The 22883-nt window shown below is 45.3% G+C and overlaps 2 protein-coding genes across 7 annotated transcripts in view; one reads left to right on the top strand and one right to left on the bottom strand.

Annotated features, from left to right (window-relative positions):
* The first annotated feature begins 59 nt into the window (after window positions 1-59).
* rtraf (RNA transcription, translation and transport factor) lies at window positions 60-6682 on the top strand. The gene is made up of 8 exons (XM_042087325.1): window positions 60-229; window positions 763-887; window positions 3145-3244; window positions 3633-3713; window positions 4727-4815; window positions 4970-5038; window positions 5191-5239; window positions 6173-6682. The coding sequence occupies exons 1-8, from the start codon at window positions 169-171 to the stop codon at window positions 6325-6327; spliced, it is 729 nt and encodes a 242-aa protein (XP_041943259.1). The 5' UTR covers window positions 60-168; the 3' UTR covers window positions 6328-6682.
* A 1063-nt stretch (window positions 6683-7745) lies between these two features.
* Window positions 7746-22883, bottom strand: part of nid2a (nidogen 2a (osteonidogen)) — a 110322-nt gene continuing 95184 nt past the window's right edge. For 3 of the 6 annotated variants that reach the window (XM_042087020.1, XM_042087035.1, XM_042087002.1), the window contains 11 exons: window positions 21971-22207; window positions 21521-21748; window positions 20964-21191; window positions 16831-17055; window positions 15747-15919; window positions 14872-15001; window positions 14235-14406; window positions 9842-9999; window positions 9175-9298; window positions 8699-8811; window positions 7746-7940 (listed from right to left, as the gene is read on the bottom strand). In XM_042087020.1, the coding sequence (XP_041942954.1) occupies window positions 8700-8811; window positions 9175-9298; window positions 9842-9999; window positions 14235-14406; window positions 14872-15001; window positions 15747-15919; window positions 16831-17055; window positions 20964-21191; window positions 21521-21748; window positions 21971-22207 (1787 nt within the window). In that variant the 3' untranslated portion in view covers window positions 7746-7940; window position 8699. The remainder of the gene's footprint in view (window positions 7941-8698; window positions 8812-9174; window positions 9299-9841; window positions 10000-14234; window positions 14407-14871; window positions 15002-15746; window positions 15920-16830; window positions 17056-20963; window positions 21192-21520; window positions 21749-21970; window positions 22208-22883) is intronic. The other 3 variants (XM_042087010.1, XM_042087026.1, XM_042087043.1) reach the window with 3 other exon arrangements.

Here is a 22883-nt window from a genome sequence, read left to right on the forward strand (position 1 = left end):
AAACTCTTTAAAAAACAACTCCGTGACCAGGCGCTGTCAAAATACGTCATAGATGCGCGACCATTTCTCAGCTCCTGTGCTTTCGCCAGACCTACCTTGAAGGCGACAGACGTTAGCGGCAGCCAGACAACTAATATTACAATTGCACAAGGATTTATCTGTGTTAAAATGTTTAAAAGAAAGCTTACTGCACTGGATTACCACAACCCCTCTGGCTTTGACTGTAAAGGTAAGAGTTACTCTCTAGGAGCTGACGTGGTGTTCTGTCCAGTTAGCAGAGCTAGCTAACGTTAGTTAGCTGGCTTGTTACCTAACTTGTCATTTATGTTGAAAATATTACACGATTCTGTTCGTTAATCATCGTAGATCAATGCACTGGAGTGAATGGGTTTGTTAAATATGGGTGTGTATAACCGATATCGCTGAAGTATTTCATCAGCATTAAAGACACACTAGCCAGTGTGTCCAGTACTAGCCACCTCACTTGTCGAAGTGCCCAGTCTTTTCCCGTGAGCTGAGCTATCCAGCTGCCAGGGATCTGGTGTGATCAGGCAGTCCTGTGATCCCTTGCTGAATAGGTCATCAGGTTCACTATCCTTTCATCATTTCAGGGACACTGTGATGCACGCTGACTTGCTTCCTTAGTCGAGTTTTTTTTTTACTTGAAGTAAACTTTAGTGACATAATTAGAGATTTTCAATAACTACTTTTGTTTAATATAATACGTTTCAACATTACCTTCACATCTTTGACTGTCTGCAGATGAAACGGAATTCAGGAATTTCATAGTGTGGCTAGAGGATCAAAAGATAAGGCATTATAAGATTGAAGACCGAGGTAACCTGCGCAACATCCCTAGCTCTGAGTGGCCCAAAGCCTTTGAAAAGGTGAGTTGTTCTGGCATAGATATACACACAACACACACACACTGAATCAATGGCCCAGTAAGGTATGCTGTCAGTCTTTCGGATGCAGACCTTTTTGCACCATAAAAGGACAAGTTGTTTTTCCCTAGGTCCCTATTCACTGTCCCAATACAGCATTGTTACTTGATTTTGTGCTGAATAGTCAGTTGAACAGATGAATATTTGAATAAATGAATATAAGCATCCTCTCCATGGGGAGTGGACTTAAGTTGTTCAGAAGGTCCCCAGTGCTAAGTAAATGCAATTTCAATTGTGCTTATAGAGCACCAAAACCATAGACTGTAAAAAATAGGCCAAAACATTACACATGTATCATGGCGCTTTACAGAGTGTAGTCAATCAGAGAAAGAAAATAAAAGAAAAGAAGGCCCATGGGTAACAGGGTAACAGAGTAACAGGGTAACAGGGGAACGGGAAAACTCCCTAGAATTGGAGATGCATGTAGGAAAAAACCTCAAGCAGATCCACGACTCGAGGGCCTGACCCATCTGCCTAGGGTCAAATACAGGACAGTATAAATGACCATGCATATGATAGTCAGGTGTAGAGAATAGGACATGGTGTTTAAAGCCACCTGAGGTGAAAGTTACAAGAGGTGGGATGATTACATATCCGGTATGATAATGCATTAATCCTAATTTAGTGTCAGAAAGTTCAAATAGTCCAGCGTTGGAATTGTCCAGGGGAATAGTAGTGGTCAAAGGGCCTGTGGTGGGTCGGCAGTACGGGCCAGGAATCCGGGCAGAGTTGTCATAGGCGGGTGATGGGTTGCTAGGCTGTACGGGCCAGGAATCCAGGTAGGGGGACAGTAGTAGGCGATGATAGGGCAGTCATAGGGGTGGGACTTCAGGTGAGATGGGTGAGATGAGGGCCAAGCACACAGATGGCTGATGACAGGTGATGATATACCTCACAAGTGAGCTAAGGGGGAAGAAAGAGAGATGTAGAGTGGGTTAGTTTTACTGAAAATCAAAATGGTTAATGTCAATAAGTAATCAGTGGTACTACATATTGTTACAGTATACCATAGTGAGAATAGGCAAGAGAGGGAGAGTTGAGAGAGAGAGAAGGGGAGGGGGGGGGGGGGGGGGGTTGTACGGCGTGGCACATGAAAAGTCCATGACCGCACTATGCTATAGCAACATAACTAAGGCATGGTGAGGGGTAGTGAACACCAGCGCAGCTATGGTCAGTGACCACCATCACACGCATGACTAGGGGGGCCAGTCACACAAGGACTCAGCAGGGTGGTCCATTCCAAAAATCCCTGAGGTGGGTGAAGTTCCACACTGCACCATACCTAACTATGGGAGGCAGTAAAGAGGTGTGTTTTAAATCTAGACTTAAAAATAGGGAGGGTGTCTGCTAGTCGAATTGAGGAAGGGAGATTATTCCAGAGGAGGGGTGCGCGATAGCTGAAAGCTCTGCCTCCTACTGTAGTTTTTGAGATTCTTGGAATTACAAGAAGGCCAGTATTCTGTGATTGTAGCGGTCTGGGTGGGTTATATGGGACTAGGAGATCTTTAATATGTTCTGGTGTCTGGCCATTAATGGCTTTTTATGTTAGAAGTAATATTTTGAAGTCAATGCGACTTTTAACAGGCAGCCAGTGTAGGGATGCCAGGATAGGGGAAATATGTTCATATTTTTTAGTTCTAGTAAGTGTGCGAGCAGCTGCATTTTGTATAAGCTGTAGGCTCTTTAGACAGGTGTTATTGCAGCCAGCGTATAGAGCATTGCAATAATCAATCCTTGAGGTGACAAAAGCATGGATTAATTTCTCAGCGTCTGGTAAGGATAAAGACTTCCTTATCTTTGACATGTTCCTTAAGTGATAGAATGAAGTTTTGGTAATCTGTTTTATGTGATTATTTAGTGATAGGTCTTGGTCAATTGTAACTCCTAGATTTTTAACACTTGTGGATGAGGATAGTCGAAGATCTGTGCTGAGGATAGGATATCCCTAATCTTTTTAGGACCTAAAACAATGACTTCTGTTTTATTGGAGTTCAATAGCAGGACATTATTTGTCATGCATGTCTTTATGGTCATGGTCATAGCTGTCCAAACTTTTGGAACTATGATCCCTGTTCTCTGCTCTTATCTTACACCAAACCTCTAAAACAAATACCACTCTAACTCCTCTAAGTTCTTTTTCAGCTTTCCTGTATGTCGTGTTGAAATACTAAACATCCCCCTGTTTTCCTCGGCCCTTTAGTATCTTCAAGATGTGAGTTGTCCATTTAGTGTCCAGGAGAGACCGGAGTGTGTGGACTGGTTGCTTGGCCTTGGTGTCCGACTGGAGTATGGTGATAATGGTGTGTTATGCTAATTCTTCTTTTGGTTGTTTATTATTTGTTTTTCATTAATGATTTATGATGGGCAGTGCAAATGATGCTAATCTTTTGCACAAATGGATTTGATTAGCCTACATCTTGAATACATGGCTGGCTTTTCTCCAGAGCTGGCAAAGACTTTTTTGACACTCATGTTGCAATATATATTTTCACCACTAGATAGCTCACGTGTCACATATTTGGCAGAGGCTCTGACATTTGGCATCTCAGTCATACATTATTAAAGCCGGCTTCTGGCATTTATCTAAATGCATATAGGTGTAAGAACTTATGGGATGATTGTACATTGTACATGATATAATAACTTGGCTTACTAATGTGGTGGTCTGATCTTATGCCCCCGTCACAGTGGAGAAGTACAGGAACTGCCCCCCTCTTGCAGCAACCAATAACACCCAGAAGCCCATAGATCCGCTTATCAACTTGGACAGTGAGTGGGCTCTCTCTCTCTCTATCTCTCTCTCTTTTTCTCTCTATCTTTCTCTCTCTATCTTTCTCTCTTTCTCTCTCTCCCTTCTCCTCTTTCTCCATCCCTCCACATCTCTCTCCATCTGTCTTTCTCTCTTGTTTCTCTCCCTCTCTCTCCCTCTCTCTCTCTATCTCTCCTTCATGTGCTCTCTCCCTCTCTCTATGTATCTCTCCTTCATGTGCTCTCTCCCTCTCTCTCCCTCTCTCTATGTATCTCTCCTTCATGTGCTCTCTCCCTCTCTCTCCCTCTCTCTATGTATCTCTCCTTCATGTGCTCTCTCCCTCTCTCTCCCTCTCTCTATGTATCTCTCCTTCATGTGCTCTCTCCCTCTTTGTCTCTCTCTTTCTCTGCCACTCCCCAACCCATTTTCCTCTGTATGTTGTATTTCCTGTCTCAGGCCCCCCCCCCCCCCCCACAACGCCCCCTCCCCACAGCCTCAGTGTTTTCTGATGGAAGTGGTTGATTAAAAAAAAGCCAGAACACACACTGAAGTGGCTTCCCCCAAAAACCAAGTCTGTCTTGACCGCCGGAATGACTGTTCACCCACTTCAAGCTGCCCAGAACAGAGAGGCTGCTGGGAGTTGGAGTTCACCGACCCTCCCGACATCAAGGGCTGTTCCCCCCCCCAGAAATAGAATTCCTGGAACTCGCACAGAAATAAAATACCTAGAACTCAACCTCCATGACATTGTCTGGTCAACAATACGAGAAAGGATGCGTGGGAATCTATGGAGATGTCTCATGTGCTGATGCTCTCAATCAGTCTTTGATTGATGAATAACTGAGACATAAGTGGCCATAAGTGTATTGTCCACTAAAGGCAGAGTTCTCCTTTCATCTCCCTGTCACACTTCAGAATCATAAGGACTAGGACTGGGGAATTTAATTATGTTTTGATCATGCCAGTGAAGTACTATACACTTTCATTTTCTTGTCGTATTATTAATTCTGTCAGCTTCTTTTTGTCGCCCTAGTCAACAACCCTGACTTCAAAGCTGGTGTCACTGCCCTGTCCAATCTCCTTCAGATCCAGCGTCATGACGACTATTTAGTGATGCTGAAGGTGAGTGTAGTTACATGACCAGAGGGCTCAGAGAGTCACCGCTAGGTGTCTGAGGCTCTCAGTGTATTGGTTATTAAAGAAACACAAGAACACATTGGACATTCCCAGATCTTCAGTGAGTGATGCTCATGAACTCGTTTGTGTGTTGTTGCAGGCTATAAGGATTCTCATTCAAGAGCGACTGACTCCTGAGTGCATCGCGAAAGCAAACCAGTCAAAAGAGGCAAGTGAGAGCTGAGTGCTCTTGTCTCTACTCCTCATTTTCACATGTGCTCAGAGTTTGTTAGTTACACTTGTTATGGTTATTGTGGTGCTTGCATGCCATTATTGGTCCATTTGTAACTCGTTTGTGTGTCTTGTTTTTTTTTTTGGAAGGGCTTACCTGTTGCACTGGATAAGCATATCCTTGGCTTTGACACAGGGGGTAAGTGCCTGATTCATATACACACACACACACACACACACACGATTTACCCTTTTATAAACATAACATAAACAAACAAGTGCGTTCCTAAGACATTTCCCTTGGCACAGAAAACAACGCTGAGCTTTTGTGGAGCATTAATCTAAAGTCCGATTCATTTTAATTTCAATGTATCTGCGTTGGTTTTGAACGCTTCATCCGGAAACCCTTTAGGAACAGATGGAAGGGGTCTATAACTGCGCTGTTCTATTGCCTACTGAGGCTGTGGAGGTCATAGTGAGGGGCCGCTTAATGTCAATGGGCAGATCATCATATACCACATGTCAATGAGCAGATCATCATATACCACATGTCAATGGGCAGATCATCATATACCACATGTCAATGGGCAGATAATCATATACCACATATTAAAGGTGCTCTAAGCGATGCTGGGTAACGTCGCTTCTGTTGACTTTCAAACAAAACAGAGAGCAAGCTAGCTCGCTACTTCCTCCCCCTCCCTTCTGTGCTGCTCCCGTGCAATTAAAACTCTCCTAAACGCAGATCTCGTCTGTGATTTGCTGGAACAGTTTATGCTTTTATGGGCTAGGTTTGCCCAGGTTGTTTTTGTTGCCGTTTTTGGAGCCTGGGCTGTCCATGGAGATCGCATTTTTTTTACAGTGTATTCAGGACACCGACAGCTAGCGGTTGGTTAGGTGATGTTTGCAGTAAGTGACAAAATGTTTTAACCTAAAAACGCATGGCATCGCTTAGAGTACTAGAGCTTAATAGTACTTTTATAGTCTTGTATAGGCAGTAAGCAAAAATGAACTAAAGCTTATTTAAGGACCTGAATTTGCTTATTTACTACCATGAGCAATGCAACCATGCGCCACATGGTGGGTTTTAGTTCATTGATGTGGAGTCCTAATTCCTCCTTTCCGTGTCTAGATGCCTCCCTGAACGAAGCAGCTCAGATCCTGCGCCTGCTGCACATTGAGGAGCTGCGTGAGCTGCAGACGCGGATCAACGAGGCCATCGTGGCTGTGCAGGCCATCATCGCAGACCCCAAAACAGACCACCGCCTGGGGAAGGTTGGCAGATGACCAGCCTCTTGGATCCACATCCTTCTCTCCCCCTTCAACACCCCCACATGCTCAAAGAAGAGTTTAGGAGACTACAGACAGTCCCCCCCCCCCAATGAGAACACCAAGCCATGGAGGACCATGCACTTGCTTTTTATTTTCAACCCACACTGTATCAAAAGACTGTTTCTGGAGTGTAATTTTTCTGTTTCAAAGTGCTGAACAATGGTCGTAAAGTGGGATTTGCGCGGCATCCCTCACAGCCTCTCCTTCCCGTTTGGTTTTAATTTGGCCTTTTTCTTCTGAATGTCCTCGTTAAACGCTGTGAATGGTAATGACATGCAGAAAACAGATATGAAATGTCTGAGGAAATGCACGTTGTGTGTGTCTTCTTTTTTGTTTTTGTAGTGTTCCTCTGTGAGGCAATGACAACACATTTGTCACAAGAGGTGGGTGTGTGTGTGTCTGTGTGTGTGAGGGGTGTAGGCACAACTTAAAAAGAGATTTGGAATAGTAAAGTGAATCAATTTATTGACGTTGAAAAATCTTATCGCAACTGTAATATTTCAGAAAAATCGCCAGTAGTTATTTTGCCTGTATCGTGTGGCCCTACAGGGCTCCTTATTGGTTGAGCAGTGTGGCCCTACAGGGGTCCTTATTGGTTGAGCAGTGTGGCCCTACAGGGGTCCTTATTGGTTGAGCAGTGTGATTTAATGCATATTGTTGTTTTTCTGCTGTTTTTCACACCGCTACTCTGGCTGAGCCAATGATGATAAACGCCTTACAACCAACGCCATCAGTCTAGCCAAGTAGCAGTCTTCATAGAGGGGAAGCAGGAGAGATATTATACACCTAGATATACAACTGACCAGTGGGGAAGCCGGAGAGATATCTCCGGCTTCCCCACTGTGGCCAGTTGTATATCTCTAGGTGTATAATATCTCTCCTGCTTCCCCTCTATGAAGACTGCTACTTGGCTTGGCTACTCGGCGAGGTGTATAATATTATTATACACCTAGAGATATACAACTGACCACAGTAACTGAGCCCACAGAAACTTACACACCTTTTTAAAGAAGTCCCTGGTCACATTTTATTGTTATAAATATCACATTTTACAAAAGATAAAAAAGTATTTTTTAACATGAAGAACAGGGGGGTAAAAAAACACTTTTGACTAAGTTCAATTAAGCATGTGAAATACTAATTCCTCCTAGTGCACTGAATACTCAAACACTGCAGGTTGGCTCGCACACACTCAAAATACCAGGACGTGTTGCACAAAGAGTGATTTCCAAGTTTCTTTGGCTTCATTTTTAAACAACAACAAAAATACAAACATACAGTAGAATGAGGTGAGGTATAAAACAAATTTACAAAAAAACTTTATTTGGAAAAATAAACAAAAACGTAGGTCACTTTCTCTCCCCCCCCCCCCCCCCCCCCGTTTGTGAATCGTTCTCCCTGGTGGTGTTGTGGCGTCGGTGGACGTCGAGGCTGGAACGACGGCCTCGGGCCTTCCCGCCTCGAGTGGCGCACACCAGAAGTCTCGGAGGAGTTCCCACAGAGCGAGCGCTTCACGACTCGCCCAAAAATAGCACCATGCAGCTCGGCCTCTGTCATTACCCCTCTCCCTGAAACACAAATAATGGCCGCGTTAGGGCAACACAAGCTGCTCGGAAACCCTGTTAAGACGGCCTGATCCCCTCTGGCATGCAACCCTCTCCATCTCGTTCTTTCTGGGGCTTTTGTTTTCTTCTCCTCCTCTGTTTCACCCCCATCCTGAGCCAATCGGCTGCCCCTCGTGTGCGGATACACAAACACGCGCTCTGATCTTAGGGCCACATGTCTCTGGTTTCTGTGGTTATGCGAGGCTTTGATGTCGCCGTGAGGAGTGGCGAGATTTCGTCACCTTGGTCTGAAGTACAGTGATTTGGCCCTAGGTGGCTTCTACTTTTCCCTGGAACAAGCCTTGTAGTTGACGGGTTTGTGTGCGAGGTGTTTCTTTCTAAGCCTCTCTGTCATTTCTGCATTACAGGTGATTTCTACAGGTGTGATGAAATGACACCCCTCTCTTCTACCTGCTCATTTTGAAGGAATATTGAAGGACTGGCCCACAAACCTTCAAGGAGGAGATTTCGCAAAAACCTCTTATCGTAAACGAAACTGTCTTAACAGTCCAGAAATCTGTTGAACAGATGTTAATATGATGTTCATTTAATCTCCTAAAAATGTGGTTCACTCTAAAAACAAGCTTTACACCAATCAGACAAAATTGCTTCATAGACTGAAAAATGATTGAGCTCTTTAGGGCCTGATGGCCTCGGTAGAAATGACACTGACAGGACCTCACTTAGAAAGGAAATTGACCGATAGACAGGTTGTGACTTACCTTATAGACAGTTCGGCGACGCGAGAGCGATTCCGTACAGGTGTGACCTCTGCTCCGGCAGGTAGTCGTCTGTGAACTGGCTGGTGCCTCTACTCATGCCAATGATGGCGTCCCTGCAAAAGAAATCACAACAGTGTGTTTGTCAGACAAGCCAGACTACAGACTAATGAAAAAGAGGAAGCTGGTGAGATTTTTTAATCCAGTTATACGGTATAAGAGGAGGCACTTTGTCACAAGGATGAACAAAATCATTTGCCTGATGGCTTCATGCAATACTTGATGATAAGCTCTACAAGTAGTACACATAGGCCCGTGTACAACCTGAGCTCTGTAGTATCAGAAAGATAGGTCCCTATGAGATATTAAAATAGTGGATAAGACATTTGGGAGGTAACCCCTTCACTGTGAAGCGCTTTTGGGTGTCTTGAAAAGCACTACACAAACGCAAGTGTTGTTGGCATGGCACAGGACCCCACCTTCTCCAGTCCGTGTAGTAGAAGTGGTTGGCGTGAAAGACCATGGCGAAGGGGTAGTTGAGGCCGCTGTGGATCACCTGACGGCCCGTTCCATCAGGAGATATACACTCCAGCCGCTTCGTACCTGAGATGTGAGATGTGTTACATCAGAGACAGCAGCAGAGTACAAAGACACAAACACAAACAGCAACTTGACAACTGCTGTTGCAGTCTGCTTATTTAAAAGGCGGGCAGAGTCCATCAACAAGCAAAGTTCTCATGCATGATCTCTAACTTGTGGCATGGGGGAGCATTGAGCTGACTGACCAGTGCTTGTGGTTAAGGTCTTGCCCATTGCAAACTGATTTTGCCTAGTTATTTAACATGCTTTGATTAGGCTTAAGAATCTGTAGTTTGCCCATTATTCAAACGAGGGCCCTTGGTGACTTAGTGAGCCTATGTCACTAAGTCACTAATGTGTTACAGATCAACCCTCAATCATTCCCTGATCTAGGGTGCATTTCCTAAACAACCACCATTGAATGTTAGAGAGACCCCCAGTTTTCAACCCCCAGTCCATGGCAGTTCTGCCCCAGAGTTAACTATACTAATAGCCAGGCAGGCAACAGTAAGGCACTGTAAAACACCCGGATCCTGTGGCTTTTGTCAGTGTCGGAGTGCTGCATACCTGCATCTCCCCAGCACACCTGACGGCTGGCGGGGTTAAAGGTCAGAGCGTTGGGCAGCCCGATGCCCTCCTGGACGAGAACCTTTCTGTTCTGCCCGTCCACAGAGGCGCCCTCGATCTTCGGGGCCTCGCGGTTCCAGTCTGTCCAGTACACGGTTCTGGAGAGAAGCAGAGGCAGAGGTCAGTCTCACTGGTGCTTTCTGAACCAGTATGAAATATGGCGGGCGTCCATCTTGGGTGTTTTGTTTACAGACATGTGAAGGCCACTGGGCTCAAGACATCCACCCAGAAAGTGCAAAAGTGCGTTCATTCATTCATTCATTCATTCACTCACATCTATTTCTTCATTCATTCATTCATTCATTCATTCACTCACATCTATTTCTTCATTCATTCATTCATTCATTCACTCACATCTATTTCTTCATTCATTCATTCATTCATTTATTCATTCACTCACATCTATTTCTTCATTCATTCATTCATTCATTCATTCACTCACATCTATTTCTTCATTCATTCATTCATTCACTCACATCTATTTCTTCATTCATTCATTCATTCATTCATTCACTCATCTATTTCTTCATTCATTCATTCATTCATTCATTCACTCACATCTATTTCTTCATTCATTCATTCATTCATTCACTCACATCTATTTCTTCATTCATTCATTCATTCACTCACATCTATTTCTTCATTAATTCGTTTATGCAGTCAGTCAGTCATTCAATCATTTATTCATTTACTTAACCACTCACTCACTCACATAATATCATGTACTGTCCGCAGACAGTCATTTATGACAGTTTTTCTCGGTCGCTTTACAGTTTTTCTCGATTGCTTTGATGCATTTAATGGAACTGGGATCCACTGGATCTTGATCTTCACCTTCTTAGAGCAGAAGTCATCTCTTGCTAATGATTTAACACATTGTCATTGGTTTAACTCATATTTCACATCCTTTTTCAAATCATATAACACAGTTCTCATACAAAGACTCCATACTCCATTGGATTAAGTCAGTGAAACAAATGGAAAACATGTTCACAGCTAATACAGTAAATATTGCTTGCAAACTAATGGACTTGTCATGTCAATGTGTGAATCTCCTTTCCAATTCTTCAATTAGCAATCAATCATAATCCATAAGAGATACCATGCTTGCTTGCTATTAGCAAGTATGGATCTAAGGCACATTTAGAGAAAGTACTGTACTGGCTATTTGGTGAAGAAAACAGTACAAAAGCTGAAATGTCTAGGTGTTTATAGGTCTATTTCAATAAAAAGTTGTAGTTCAATGAAATTTGTCTTGTCTTGTGCTTACTGTAGGTCTTACATGTCAATGGCAGTTGCATCTTGGGAGGAAGGAATGCAATTCATTTTTATTCAAAAATGAAAAAGAAATGGCACAGACAGCAAAAATGAAGGTTGAAACTCTTCATTTTGAGAACAGTGTTTTGCATTGTGTTATGTTGTGTGTGCACTCTAGCAAAATGTCACATTTTGCTTGCAAAAGGCTGTTACTCTCTCAAAACACTTAAACCATGCAGCAAAAGCACATTTTGCCTTCAAACAACACACCCTGTAGTCAAATCACTGTGTGATTTCAATCAATCATTACACACTGAACAACAAAATGCAAAATATAGTTCTCAAAATTAGCATTTTTGCTATGTCTGTTCCATTTCTTTCTCATTTTTCTGGTATCAGAAAAAAACTGTGAAAAGACAAAATGTACTGAATAAAAAATAATGTATTCATTCCTCCCAAGATGTAACTGTCATTGACATGTAAGACCTACAGTAATCACCTAGACAAGACACATTTCATTGTAATTTTTCATCGATATAGACCTACAGTAAACATGTTTTGTACTGTTTTCTTCACCAAGTAGGCAATACAGTACTTTCTCTAAATGTGCCTTAGATCCATACTTAAAAAACAGCAACACAGAACAGACATGGTATCTCTTATGGATAATGAATGATTGCTGATTGGATAATTGTGCAAAGGAATTTCACACAGGTGTATCAGAGATTCAGACTTATGCAAGGGATCTCTACCACTTGTGAATAGATGTTTTCCTTTTGTTTAATAGAGTTTGGAGTCTTTGATTGACATCTGTGTTACCTGTTTTGCAAAAGGTTGTGACAAATGTGTGAACCCAATGGAAATGTGTGAACACATTTGCACGTCTTCTGTGCAAAAAAAGGTATTAATGAAGACCAAGTAGATCCTAGTTGTTTAAGCAGGTCAAAGCAATCGAGAAAAGCTGTAATTTGAAACACTAATTCATCCAGACTCAGTTCTTATATATTGATCAAGAATGTCCCATCTCACAACTACATGTTAACATTCTAAAACCCACAGACAACTCACTGGAGTGTTGGATTGCTGAGAAACAGCGCAAGATGGAGTCACTGTAGTTAATTGTAGTTCCGCATGGCTGCGTGCATGATTTAGCATTAGTTTCATCATGAGCAGAACACAACCCATACAGATTAAAATTAATCTAAAGCACATACTAGTTTTAAACACTCTCTCTCTCTCTCTCTCTCTCTCTCTCTCTCTCTCTCTCTCTCTCTCTCTCTCTCACACACTGATTCTGATTGCCCCATGAGGTTTGCATTACATCTCCACCCCCCCACACACCACCCTCTCCCTGCACTCAGTTCCTCCAGATGTGATTTGGGGGCGGGTGGTGCTGGTGGTGGGGGGGGCTGTTTGTGTGGTTTCTGCCCCCACACTGCAGCCGCATCCCCACGAGACCACTGGCACATCATCTGAGACGAGACGAGACGAGACGAGCGGAGAGCCCAACATCTGGGCTGAGCCCGAGGCTGAGACTGAGTCTAAGAGTTGGCTCTCTGCTTCTCGCTGCCTCTTAAGTCTCACATGCACCCCCCCCTCTCTCTCTCTCTCTCTCTCTCTCTCTCTCTCTCTCTCTGTTCTCGCTCTCTCCCTCTCTCTCTCTCTCTCTCTCTCTGTTCTCGCTCTCTCCCTCTCTCTCTCTCTCTCTCTCTCTGTTCTCGCTCTCTCCCTCTCTCTCTCTCTCTCTCTCTGTCTCTCGCTCTCTCCCATCCTTGTCAACTCTTGTTCCTTTTTAAATTGTTCCTTTCACTTCTTTTCTTTTCCCACTCTTTATCTCTCCCTGTTTCATCTCTCTCATCCTCTCTCTTCCTTCCTATCTCTCTCTCTCTTCTGCTCTCTCTCTCTCTTATCTGCCACCTCTCTCTCTCTCTCTCTTTCTCCCAACTCCTATCTCAGCATACCCTGCATCATTAGGAGCAGGAAGCATTCCCAGAGCAGGAAATGAGGGTTAATTAACGGGCCTAATTAAGGGATTAATTAAGAGGGGGGGCTCATGCCAGGCATTCCCATACTTTTACTGTGTTGAGAAAATTGAAGGGTCTGCCCTTCAGGGGTCACTTAGATAGGGCTTTAGGACTTTCCAGTGAAGGTCATTTTTGAAGCGAGTTGTGTTTTAAAGTCAAATGTCTGTAGCACAGCATTCATGTAAGATCTTCTGATTTACAGCTACAATGACTTCCTTTATTATAATTAATAATAGCTTCCTAGCTTCCTTTCTTATAATTAATAATAGCTTCCTTTATTAGAATTATACAACAGCCGATGAACTAAAACAAAGCCACTGTTGCCTTTAAAACCCAATGCTACACAAACAATAACATGTTATCTCAAAACAAGTATACTAATGAACCACTTCTGGCACAAAGGCGGTGCTAACTAGTTTTAGTAGTACATACTACATAAAGCATTATATCTCAATGTAATATTTTCAAATATAATTTACTATGTGAAACTAAAGTTTTGTGGAACTAATGTTTGTTTCTAATAGCTTGTATTTTTGTAATGGCAGTAAATTGCGTTTTTGCCGTTCAATTTGTATTGGGGCGAAATGACAGAATTCCGAGTATAATTCCCCTACACATGAGCAATGCCTCTGTAATGCACATAACCTCGAGTGACAAACAGCGTAATCCACCAACCGGGCCCGAGTTCGTCAGTGACAAACAGCATGATCCACCAACTGTGCCCGAGTTCGGCAGTGATAGGTAGCAGGAAGTTACATCAAGGCAGGGACTCTGAAATGGGCAAGACCGCTAATTTGAAGTGAATTTGAATAAACCAATCACATGCCACCAGTGTTGAATTTTGATCTATCTACCGTATCTTATATTAATCAAATTCAGCCGGACTCCGCCCACTTTGTGCGTCTGACTTCGCTCGGGCCACAGTGTGCGTGCACTGTCGGCAAAATACACCATCAAACTCGCACCCCAGGACTCCCTGGAAGAAGAGATATTGACCCACCTGGTAAAATAAAGGCTAAATAAATCAAATAAATACAAATAATCAGGCCTACCCTGAGGATGAATCTACGATGATGGCTCGCGGGTTCACCAGGTCCTTGTCGATCAGGACCCGTCGCCCAGTGCCGTCCAGGTTGCTCGTCTCAATCTTGTCCATGGTGCTGTCCACCCAGAACATTCTTCGTCGGACCACATCCAAAGCCAGACCCTCTGGACTGGTCAGACCTGTTGTGTGTGAAGCAAATACACACAAACAAACACGTAAATCACACAAACACAAATAAATACTTTGGCACACAAATGAAACTGCATTGTTTATATGACTCAACTCTAATGTTGACATTCAAGAGGTTTTCAGCATCAACATTTCTTTCACACTCAACAGATTAATCTGGCAATATTTAACAATATGATTTATTTGTGTATGTGACAGATATATGGTGTACACTTCAGAGAAAACTGTGTGTGTGTGTGTGTGTGTGTGTGTATGTGTGCGCGCGCGCGTGTGTGTGTCCAGACCCATAGCATATGAGAGCATGTGTGCTGCCAAGGCACTAACATGTGTACAGTCAGTGAATGCATGTGTTAACTGTTAGAGCTCTAAACTGTCTGCATTTTTCAGGCCTGTTGAATCTCTTCTTTTTGACAAGTGTATATGTACCGACACATGTTCAATGCAGCGGTTCTGACCTGTGTTAATTAGAACCTCAGGTTCCGATCCAGCCGCCAGACCAGCTCGGTTGATGGTTCTTCCAGCGATGTCGGTCCAGTAAACTTTCCTCTCCAGACAGTCGTGGGCGACCCCGACCACAATAGACCCCTGGAACAGCACCAAGCAGAGCCGAGTATTGAGGAAGGAAAAAACAACAAATAAAAACAATGACAGATCTGGAAGCTAATGCATTTAGCAGATGTTTTTCTGTATCACAGGAGAGACATAAATGCATACAGCAGAGGCAAAGTTAAGTTGTCATGGTCTTACAGACATACAGTACACAGTCCTATGTGCTCCATAATATGGAAAAGTGAACTGCAACTGCAACATGACATTCAGTTCCTAATCTAGATTTTACGCGTTTCATGTTAACAAACTTCCCTCACAAATGACATATTTTTAGCATATTATGTATACTGTAAATACGCTAAAAAATCCTATTCATACATTCTCAGGACAAACTACCCACATTTCTGTGGGCTGAAGCAATACAACAGAGGGGGCAAATACGACACAAACGTCTTTAAAAACATCTATAAACTTATTTGGCATGGATACAATAGGCCAGGTGTGAGCCGGATCTCTCCAAAACTGACTAGATATAAATTTTATGAACTTGATAATTTAATAACAACTCTCTCGACTCTATAAATCTGTAAACTCCATAATTCAGTAATTTGACATCACACTCTAACTCCGAAACCTCCACGTTATAAATGAAAATGTTGCTTGCAGTCGGGCAGCAAGCAACTAGCCCATCCACTTGCAGTCGGGCAACTAGCCCATCCACATGGGTCCTGAGGCTAGCATTGAATAGCATTCCATTAGCGTGGTAGTCTAAGAGTCTCACGTGGAGCTGCAGCAGCACTGAGGATTTGTCCTTGTCCATGCGGGTGCCGGTCAGCGGCAGAGCACCAATCTGCTGCCCTTGAGCGTACAGCAGGGACACGCCCCCAGTCGGGGGCGGGGTCACATCAGGGCGGGGCAGTGGACGCTGGGTGGGAGGAGCCACAGTAGGGATACCTGCACAGCAATCGACCAATGGTTTGGAAAGTTAAAAACGTTTTTCTACTGCGTAGGACTTTCATCATAGGTAACCCTTTATGTGATGTTATGAATCCTAATAAATAATGGAAATAATTTGGCACTGGCCCATGAGTTTATACCACGTATTTTCAGTAGGCACAGCTGAAGTGCCCTTGAGCAAGGCACCTAACCCCTTACTGCTCCCCGAGCGCCGCTGTTGTTGCAGGCAGCTCACTGCGTCGGGATTAGTGTGTGTGTCACCTCACTATGTGTTCACTGTGTGCTGAGTGTGTTTCACTAATTCACGGATTGGGATAAATGCAGAGACCAAATTTCCCTCATGGGATCAAAAGAGTATATACTTATACCTATACTTATACTTATACTTTATCCCAATCCCTGAATTAGTGAAACACTCAGCACACAGTGAGGTGAAGCACACACTAATCCCAACGCAGTGAGCTGCCTGCTACAGCGGCGCTCGGGGAGCAGTGAGGGGTTAGGTGCCTGGCTCAAGGGCACTTCAGCCGTTCCTACTGGTCGGGGTTCAAACCGGCTACAAGTCCGAAGCGCTAACCAATAGGCCACTGCTGCCCCCAAAGTTTTAAGTTAGTATTTTAAATACAAATACAGCACATAGAAAGTCTGAATTTCACAAACTACATTGGTACGTGAACTGAGCAAAGGTTTATAAAGGTTTATAGCCTATCTGGGTGTGTGTTTAGGATGGTCAGGGGCTTGTGTGCTTACAGGCTGGCTCCACAGCATCACTGGCCTATCTGGGTGTGTGTTTAGGATGGTCAGAGTGTTTCAGGGCTTGTGTGCTTACAGGCTGGCTCCACAGCATCATTGGCCTATCTGGGTGTGTGTTTAGGATGGTCAGAGTGTTTCAGGGCTTGTGTGCTTACAGGCTGGCTTTACAGCATCATTGGCTCTGGTCCCGGGCACTTCGCGTCCATCCTTGTCCACGCACCAGCAGTAGCTGCTGTCCCCGTAGCACTGGACGGGGTTGAACTCGCCAGCCGAGTCACATTGCGGCAGGTAGTGGTGTGGGTCCGGCTGGCTACCGTAGTGCTCGATGAGGCTGGCCCTCCAGCGCTCACAAACTGTCTCTGGACGCTGGGTCGGTGGCACTGCCATCACACACACACACACACACACACACAGAGAGAGAGACAGAATATAAATACAATGTTTAAGTTAAGTTTAAAGTGTTCAACAGACGATTTTGTCTGAAACGACTTAAACAGATAATGAAAGTAAAATGATTCATGACTTGTTTGGGTTCTGTTTGCTAACTTTAGTACACTTCAGTCTACTTTGTCAAGCAAGTTCACAGCAGACATACACAATGTATTCATATATCCATACTTAGACTAACATAAGTGTCCATAAGGTTTACTAAATCAGGGTTGGAACTAGTAAAATGTAAATTTGCAGATGTGTGTATACATCTCATATTTGTACAAGATGTGCCATATTTAGACACACTGTTAAACAAGCTACTGTGTGTATGCCCTAACAAATTTGAGCTAATGCACTGTGAGGTGACAGGTTTACAACAAGGTATTCCATACGTGTAATAAATTGAACAGACAGCAGTTAAAAAAAATATAAAATGCAAAGCGATTTCACTTTACTTGGGAGTGAACACCCAGAACTGTTTCTTTCTCATGGGAAAAGTTCAGGTTCAAAAGATCACACCACATTTCTGCACTGAACCTTTGTAAGCAAACTAATAATTTCAGCCTAGTGTTTAAAGAGAAGGCGGCTCCATTCGGACCCATCAGTACCATTAATCTACCCCATGGCACTTAGTGGTTGTAAAGTAACCATGCATGGCTACATAACTAACCTAATAGCGCACACAGGCTCAACAGAGGACATCATCTGATAGAATGGAGGTCTGTAAACTGTGTTAATGTTTAGCTTTACGTATAAGCTGTCTGCTGAACCTGCACACAACGGCACGGAAGAGCTTTACTATCCAACCACATCTGAGACTCCACTGTGAAGCTCAAACGCTGTCTGTATAGGTTGGAGTGCAGCCACGTGAAAAATGTAACGTCTGCCAGGTCTTGGGAAAGAGACGGATATTTTAGGACACAGTGCACAGCAGGATAGGGTGGGGGTGGGTGGGGGTGTGAGTGGGGGTGACATGGGTTGGGTTGCGCGGGGGGGGGGGGGGGGGGGGGTCGCCGCGGAGTATTCTGTATAACACACCTTCACTATCTCTGGCTGGAGCCAAGCGTGTTTGTCCAGAGGAATGTCATATATTTGCATTAGCGGATCCCCCCGTGTGTCCGAGGCCAGGCGGGCCCCAGTGGAGGCGTCCAGAGAGGCCGACGCAGGGCTGAGTGCTCAGGGAGGACAGCTGCGGGGAGATAAGCTCCACAGCTGCCCAGAGCGCTGCCCGGGTGGTGCAGAGGGGGGTAAAAATGTGTGCGTGGGTGTGTGTGTGTGCGTGGGGTGTGTGCGTGTGTGTGTGGGGTGGGTGTGTGTGTGTGGTGTGTGGGGGGGTGACATTATGGGGTGCCCAAATTAAACAGACGCTAATCCTTCAGCGTCTGCGCAGAAACCTCTATCTCTCTCACACACACACGCACACAAACACGGAACGCCATGCAGAGACCTAAAACACACACACACACACACACACACACACACACCACGCTTGAGAGGGAATCTGCCCTCTCCCTCTTGTCCATGTCTCCCACAGGTGTGGATCTCCTCAGCGTTAACATATTGTTTACAGACGCAAATACAGGGGCTCTCTATACATGAAGCCTCCTCAAAAAAATATATTATTCCCAAAACCCTTCCATTGTACAATGTTATGTTTGCTCTTGCTTCTTTCCCTCCTCTCAGAAGTTCAAGGCTATGTTTCCACTTCAGGGATAAAAAAAAAAAAGAAATGGTTGGGGAGTTCTGCGAGAGTGCGGAAAGAAAAGAAGGCATTTGGGACGGGGGTGTGAAGAGTCCACCCGCCCCGGAGTGTGTGTGAAGCGTCCGTCCGTGGGCAGACTGGCCTCACCGCACCGCACCGCCCGGCTCTCTCTGTGCTGCGCTGTGTCATCTTCTAAAGTACAGGCTGGGAGCTCGTCCTTGTTTGTTTGCTACAAATTAAGGTGTTAAGGGCATATCCTATGAGCGGCCAATTAGCTAATTACAGCACTGAGGATCCTCCACGCTCCACCACACTGGTTTATTTTGATACAACATCTGGCAGCGGTTTGAAATCCCTGTGCTCAGTGTCACACAAAATTGCTAGGAGGTCTCCTTTGGTCCCTCCTCACAGTGTTTGACAGTGACATTTTACAAGACACAGAGACGTCTCCGCAGGTATGCTGGCCTTGGGAGTGGTGAGAACTCTATGAAGAGTTCATATCAGGGTCACAGCAATGGACTACTGGGAAGCCAGGTGTTCTATGTGACGATGCACATGACCTGCCTTCTGGACATTTATATTTATATAGTATAAGTATAAGTATAAGTATAAGTATAAGTATACTCTTTTGATCCCGTGAGGGAAATTTGGTCTCTGTAGTTATCCTAATCCGTGAATTAGTGAAACACACTCAGCACACAGTGAACACACAGTGAGGTGAAGCACACACTAATCCTGGCGCAGTGAGCTGCCTGCAACAACAGGGGAGCTGCCTGCAACAACAGCAGCGCTCGGGGAGCAGTGAGGGGTTAGGTGCCTTGCTCAAGGACACTTCAGCCGTGCCTACTGGTCGGGGTTCGAACCGGCAACCCTCCGGTAACAAGTCCGAAGCTATTAATTTATATGTAAGGGATAATGTATAGAACGCCGGTCATTATGGGGAAAATAAGTCCCGAGAGGGCGAACCGGACTTGTTTCGCCCTAAAGGGACTTATTTTCCCATAATGACCGGAGTTTTATACATTATCCCGCTTATTATACGGCTACTTGCCAAAACGAAAAAAAAATAAACTCCATGATATGTCTTATTACACTTATTTGTTACCGTTTCGTCGTGGCTTTTGCTGAGAAACAAATAGTTCGCAACACACGCTAAACTTGATTCAAACATTCTTTAGAACACAGCTGATCAACCGTCTGCTTTCACTTTTGAATGAAGTTCCAAGCACAAACTCCGTTGCCATTGACAGCAGTCATTCTTGTTTTCAGAGGTCCTTTCCCAAGAAATAATGACCGCTAGAACTTTCGGAAATCCCATTCAAGTCAATGGAGCGTTCTACTTGCATTGTGAAGAGCCGTATAATAAATGCTGATATTAAAGGCATCTTAAGCACTGTTAGTTAAAACTTGAGCAATACTACACAGTGTACAGTGATATTTCAAAGCTGATGCGATAGGCAATGTTGGAAGCGATCTCAAGATGTACATTCTGTGGCACACACAAAGTCTGTGTTACGTACTGGCTGTACATAACCCTAATGAGGGTGCGGAGAGTGATGAAATGTTGACTTAAGAAAGGAAATTCTAATTATTGTATAGGAAGTTTGAGTGGGGCTTCTATGCCTTTCATTTGACAAGACAGTGGAGACAGTGACAGGAAATGAGTGGGAGAGAGAGTTGGGGTGGGATCGGGAAATGACCGCAGGAGAGAGAGAGTTGGGGTGGGATCGGGAAATGACCGCAGGAGAGAGAGGGGTGGGATCGGGAAATGACCGCAGGAGAGAGAGAGTTGGGGTGGGATCGGGAAATGACCGCAGGAGAGAGACTTGGGGTGGGATCGGACCGCAGGAGAGAGAGTTGGGGTGGGATCGGACCGCAGGAGAGAGAGTTGGGGTGGGATCGGGAAATGACCGGGGCTGGACTCTAACCCGGGTCTCTGTGGGCACGTGGACCCAAATATGGTATGGGCACTGTACCCAGTTGACCCAAATATGGTACGGGCACTGCAACCAGTTGACCCAAATATGGTACGGGCACTGCATCCAGTTGACCCAAATATGGTACGGGCACTGTACCCAGTTGACCCAAATATGGTACGGGCACTGTACCCAGTTGCGCCACAGCGCCCATGCTTGTTGTGTTTTGTTGTGTTACCTGGTCCATCGCAGTTGGTAGGAGGGGTGCCCGCGGAGGTCCTAGTGCCCGCCCTCTCCTGGCCCTGCACGTCCACACACCAGCAGTGACCCGATGAGCCGTGGCACTGCAGCGGGCGGTACTGACCCGCCTCGTCACACTGCGGGACGAAGGCTCCGACTCCACCATGGGAGCCCTGCAGGCTGTCTCTGTGATGCTCACACTGGGTCCTGGGGCGCTCCGGGCGGACTGTGGAGGAAGGAGTGGGGGGATGACAGGGGTGATCATTCAGCGGGCGGACTCGCAGGGACACATGGATGGCTTTAACACAATGCACACAATGCAAGATTTTCACCTCAATATACCGGTAACCTTTACAAAGCCGATTTGATGGTAAACAAACTTGTAATAGGCGAATCGTTCACCTAGCATAGCTATACAGCATAGACGTAGCAGAAGTTTTGAAGACTCTGTGGTGTTCCTAAACTAGTTTTGTACATTATGCATTGTTGGAGTAGGTTGTTGTCCATGTAACGCATATAATATATCTTAACTGCTATGTTGGAGTGCTCACTCACCTGGCTTGTTGCAGTTGGGTCGTGGGGAGCTAGGGGGCGCTCTAGTGCCCGCCCTCTCCTGGCCCTGCACGTCCACACACCAGCAGTGACCCGTAGAGCCGTGGCACTGCAGCGGGCGGTACTGACCCGCCTCGTCACACTGCGGGACGAAGGCTCCGACAATCGGGAAGCCGTCCTGGGAGCCCTGGACGCTGTCTCTGTGGCGCTCACACTGGGTCTTGGGACGCTCTGAGAAGACAAAGGACGACAATTAAACTCAAAGTCCAACTTCATTGTCTTTAACAACTTATTCCAGTTTAATCCCTATGTTGATTCAATTCATTTTGACTCAGTTCCTTTAATTCTGTTAATTACAGTTCAATTTGATTCAGCTCAGCTCAGCTCAGTCCAGTTCAGTTCAGTTTGATTCATTCCTACATCCATTGGCTTCATTTGGACAGGTATTCTCACCTGGCTCGTTGCAGTTGGGTCGTGGGGAGCTAGGGGGCGCTCTAGTGCCCGCCCTCTCCTGGCCCTGCACGTCCACACACCAGCAGTGACCCGTAGAGCCGTGGCACTGCAGCGGGCGGTACTGACCCGCCTCGTCACACTCCGGAACGAAGGCTCCGACTAGAGAGAAGCCGTCCTGAGAAGTCTGCGCGCCGTCTCTGTGGCGCTCACACTGGGTCTCGGGGCGCTCTGGGCGCTCTGGGCGAACACACAGGACACAGAAGCCCAGTAAGGAAGATGGGCGGACAAACTCACAGGAAACAGGAAACACAACGTAGAAAATACCAGGTGAGCCGCCAAGGAGAACTTCAGAGGAGACGTAAAGCAAACGCTGAGGACTCAGATGAAGGAGCTAAGGACCATGGAGGAAATGTGAAGCTGACACGCACCGCCACAGCCCAGCGCCTCGAGCGCAACACACAGCCTACTACTGGCCTGTGGTTTTAACGTCTGTCCAGACAAAACACTCCTGATGAAAAGAAACAAAACCAGATTGGTTTGGGCTGTGGTATTGCGTGTGGACAGCTCAGAGGCGACTAGACGAAAGGCTCCGTCACCACATCACTCGGTCCACGCCAGACACAGACACACACCAGTGTGTTTCCGTTAGGGCTGGACTGGCGGGTGGAGGGTGGAGGGTGGAGGATTTAGACGAAGCTCAGGTCGCCTCGCCTCGCCTTGCCTCTCACACTGGACCGTTTGCCGTTTGACAGGTCTGCAAGTGTTATTTCAGCTCAGAGAGAGATTCCATTAACATCTCCTTCACAGGGTCAAGGCATGTTTTCACTCCCCCCAGCACACCTCAACCCCACCTCTCCCACCCACTCCACCATGCTTTTTTTCTTTCTGAGGGTTTCAAGAAGTCTGCTGGATC

This window comes from Alosa sapidissima, chromosome 1 (genome assembly GCF_018492685.1).
Source record: "Alosa sapidissima isolate fAloSap1 chromosome 1, fAloSap1.pri, whole genome shotgun sequence".
Taxonomy (NCBI): domain Eukaryota; kingdom Metazoa; phylum Chordata; class Actinopteri; order Clupeiformes; family Clupeidae; genus Alosa; species Alosa sapidissima.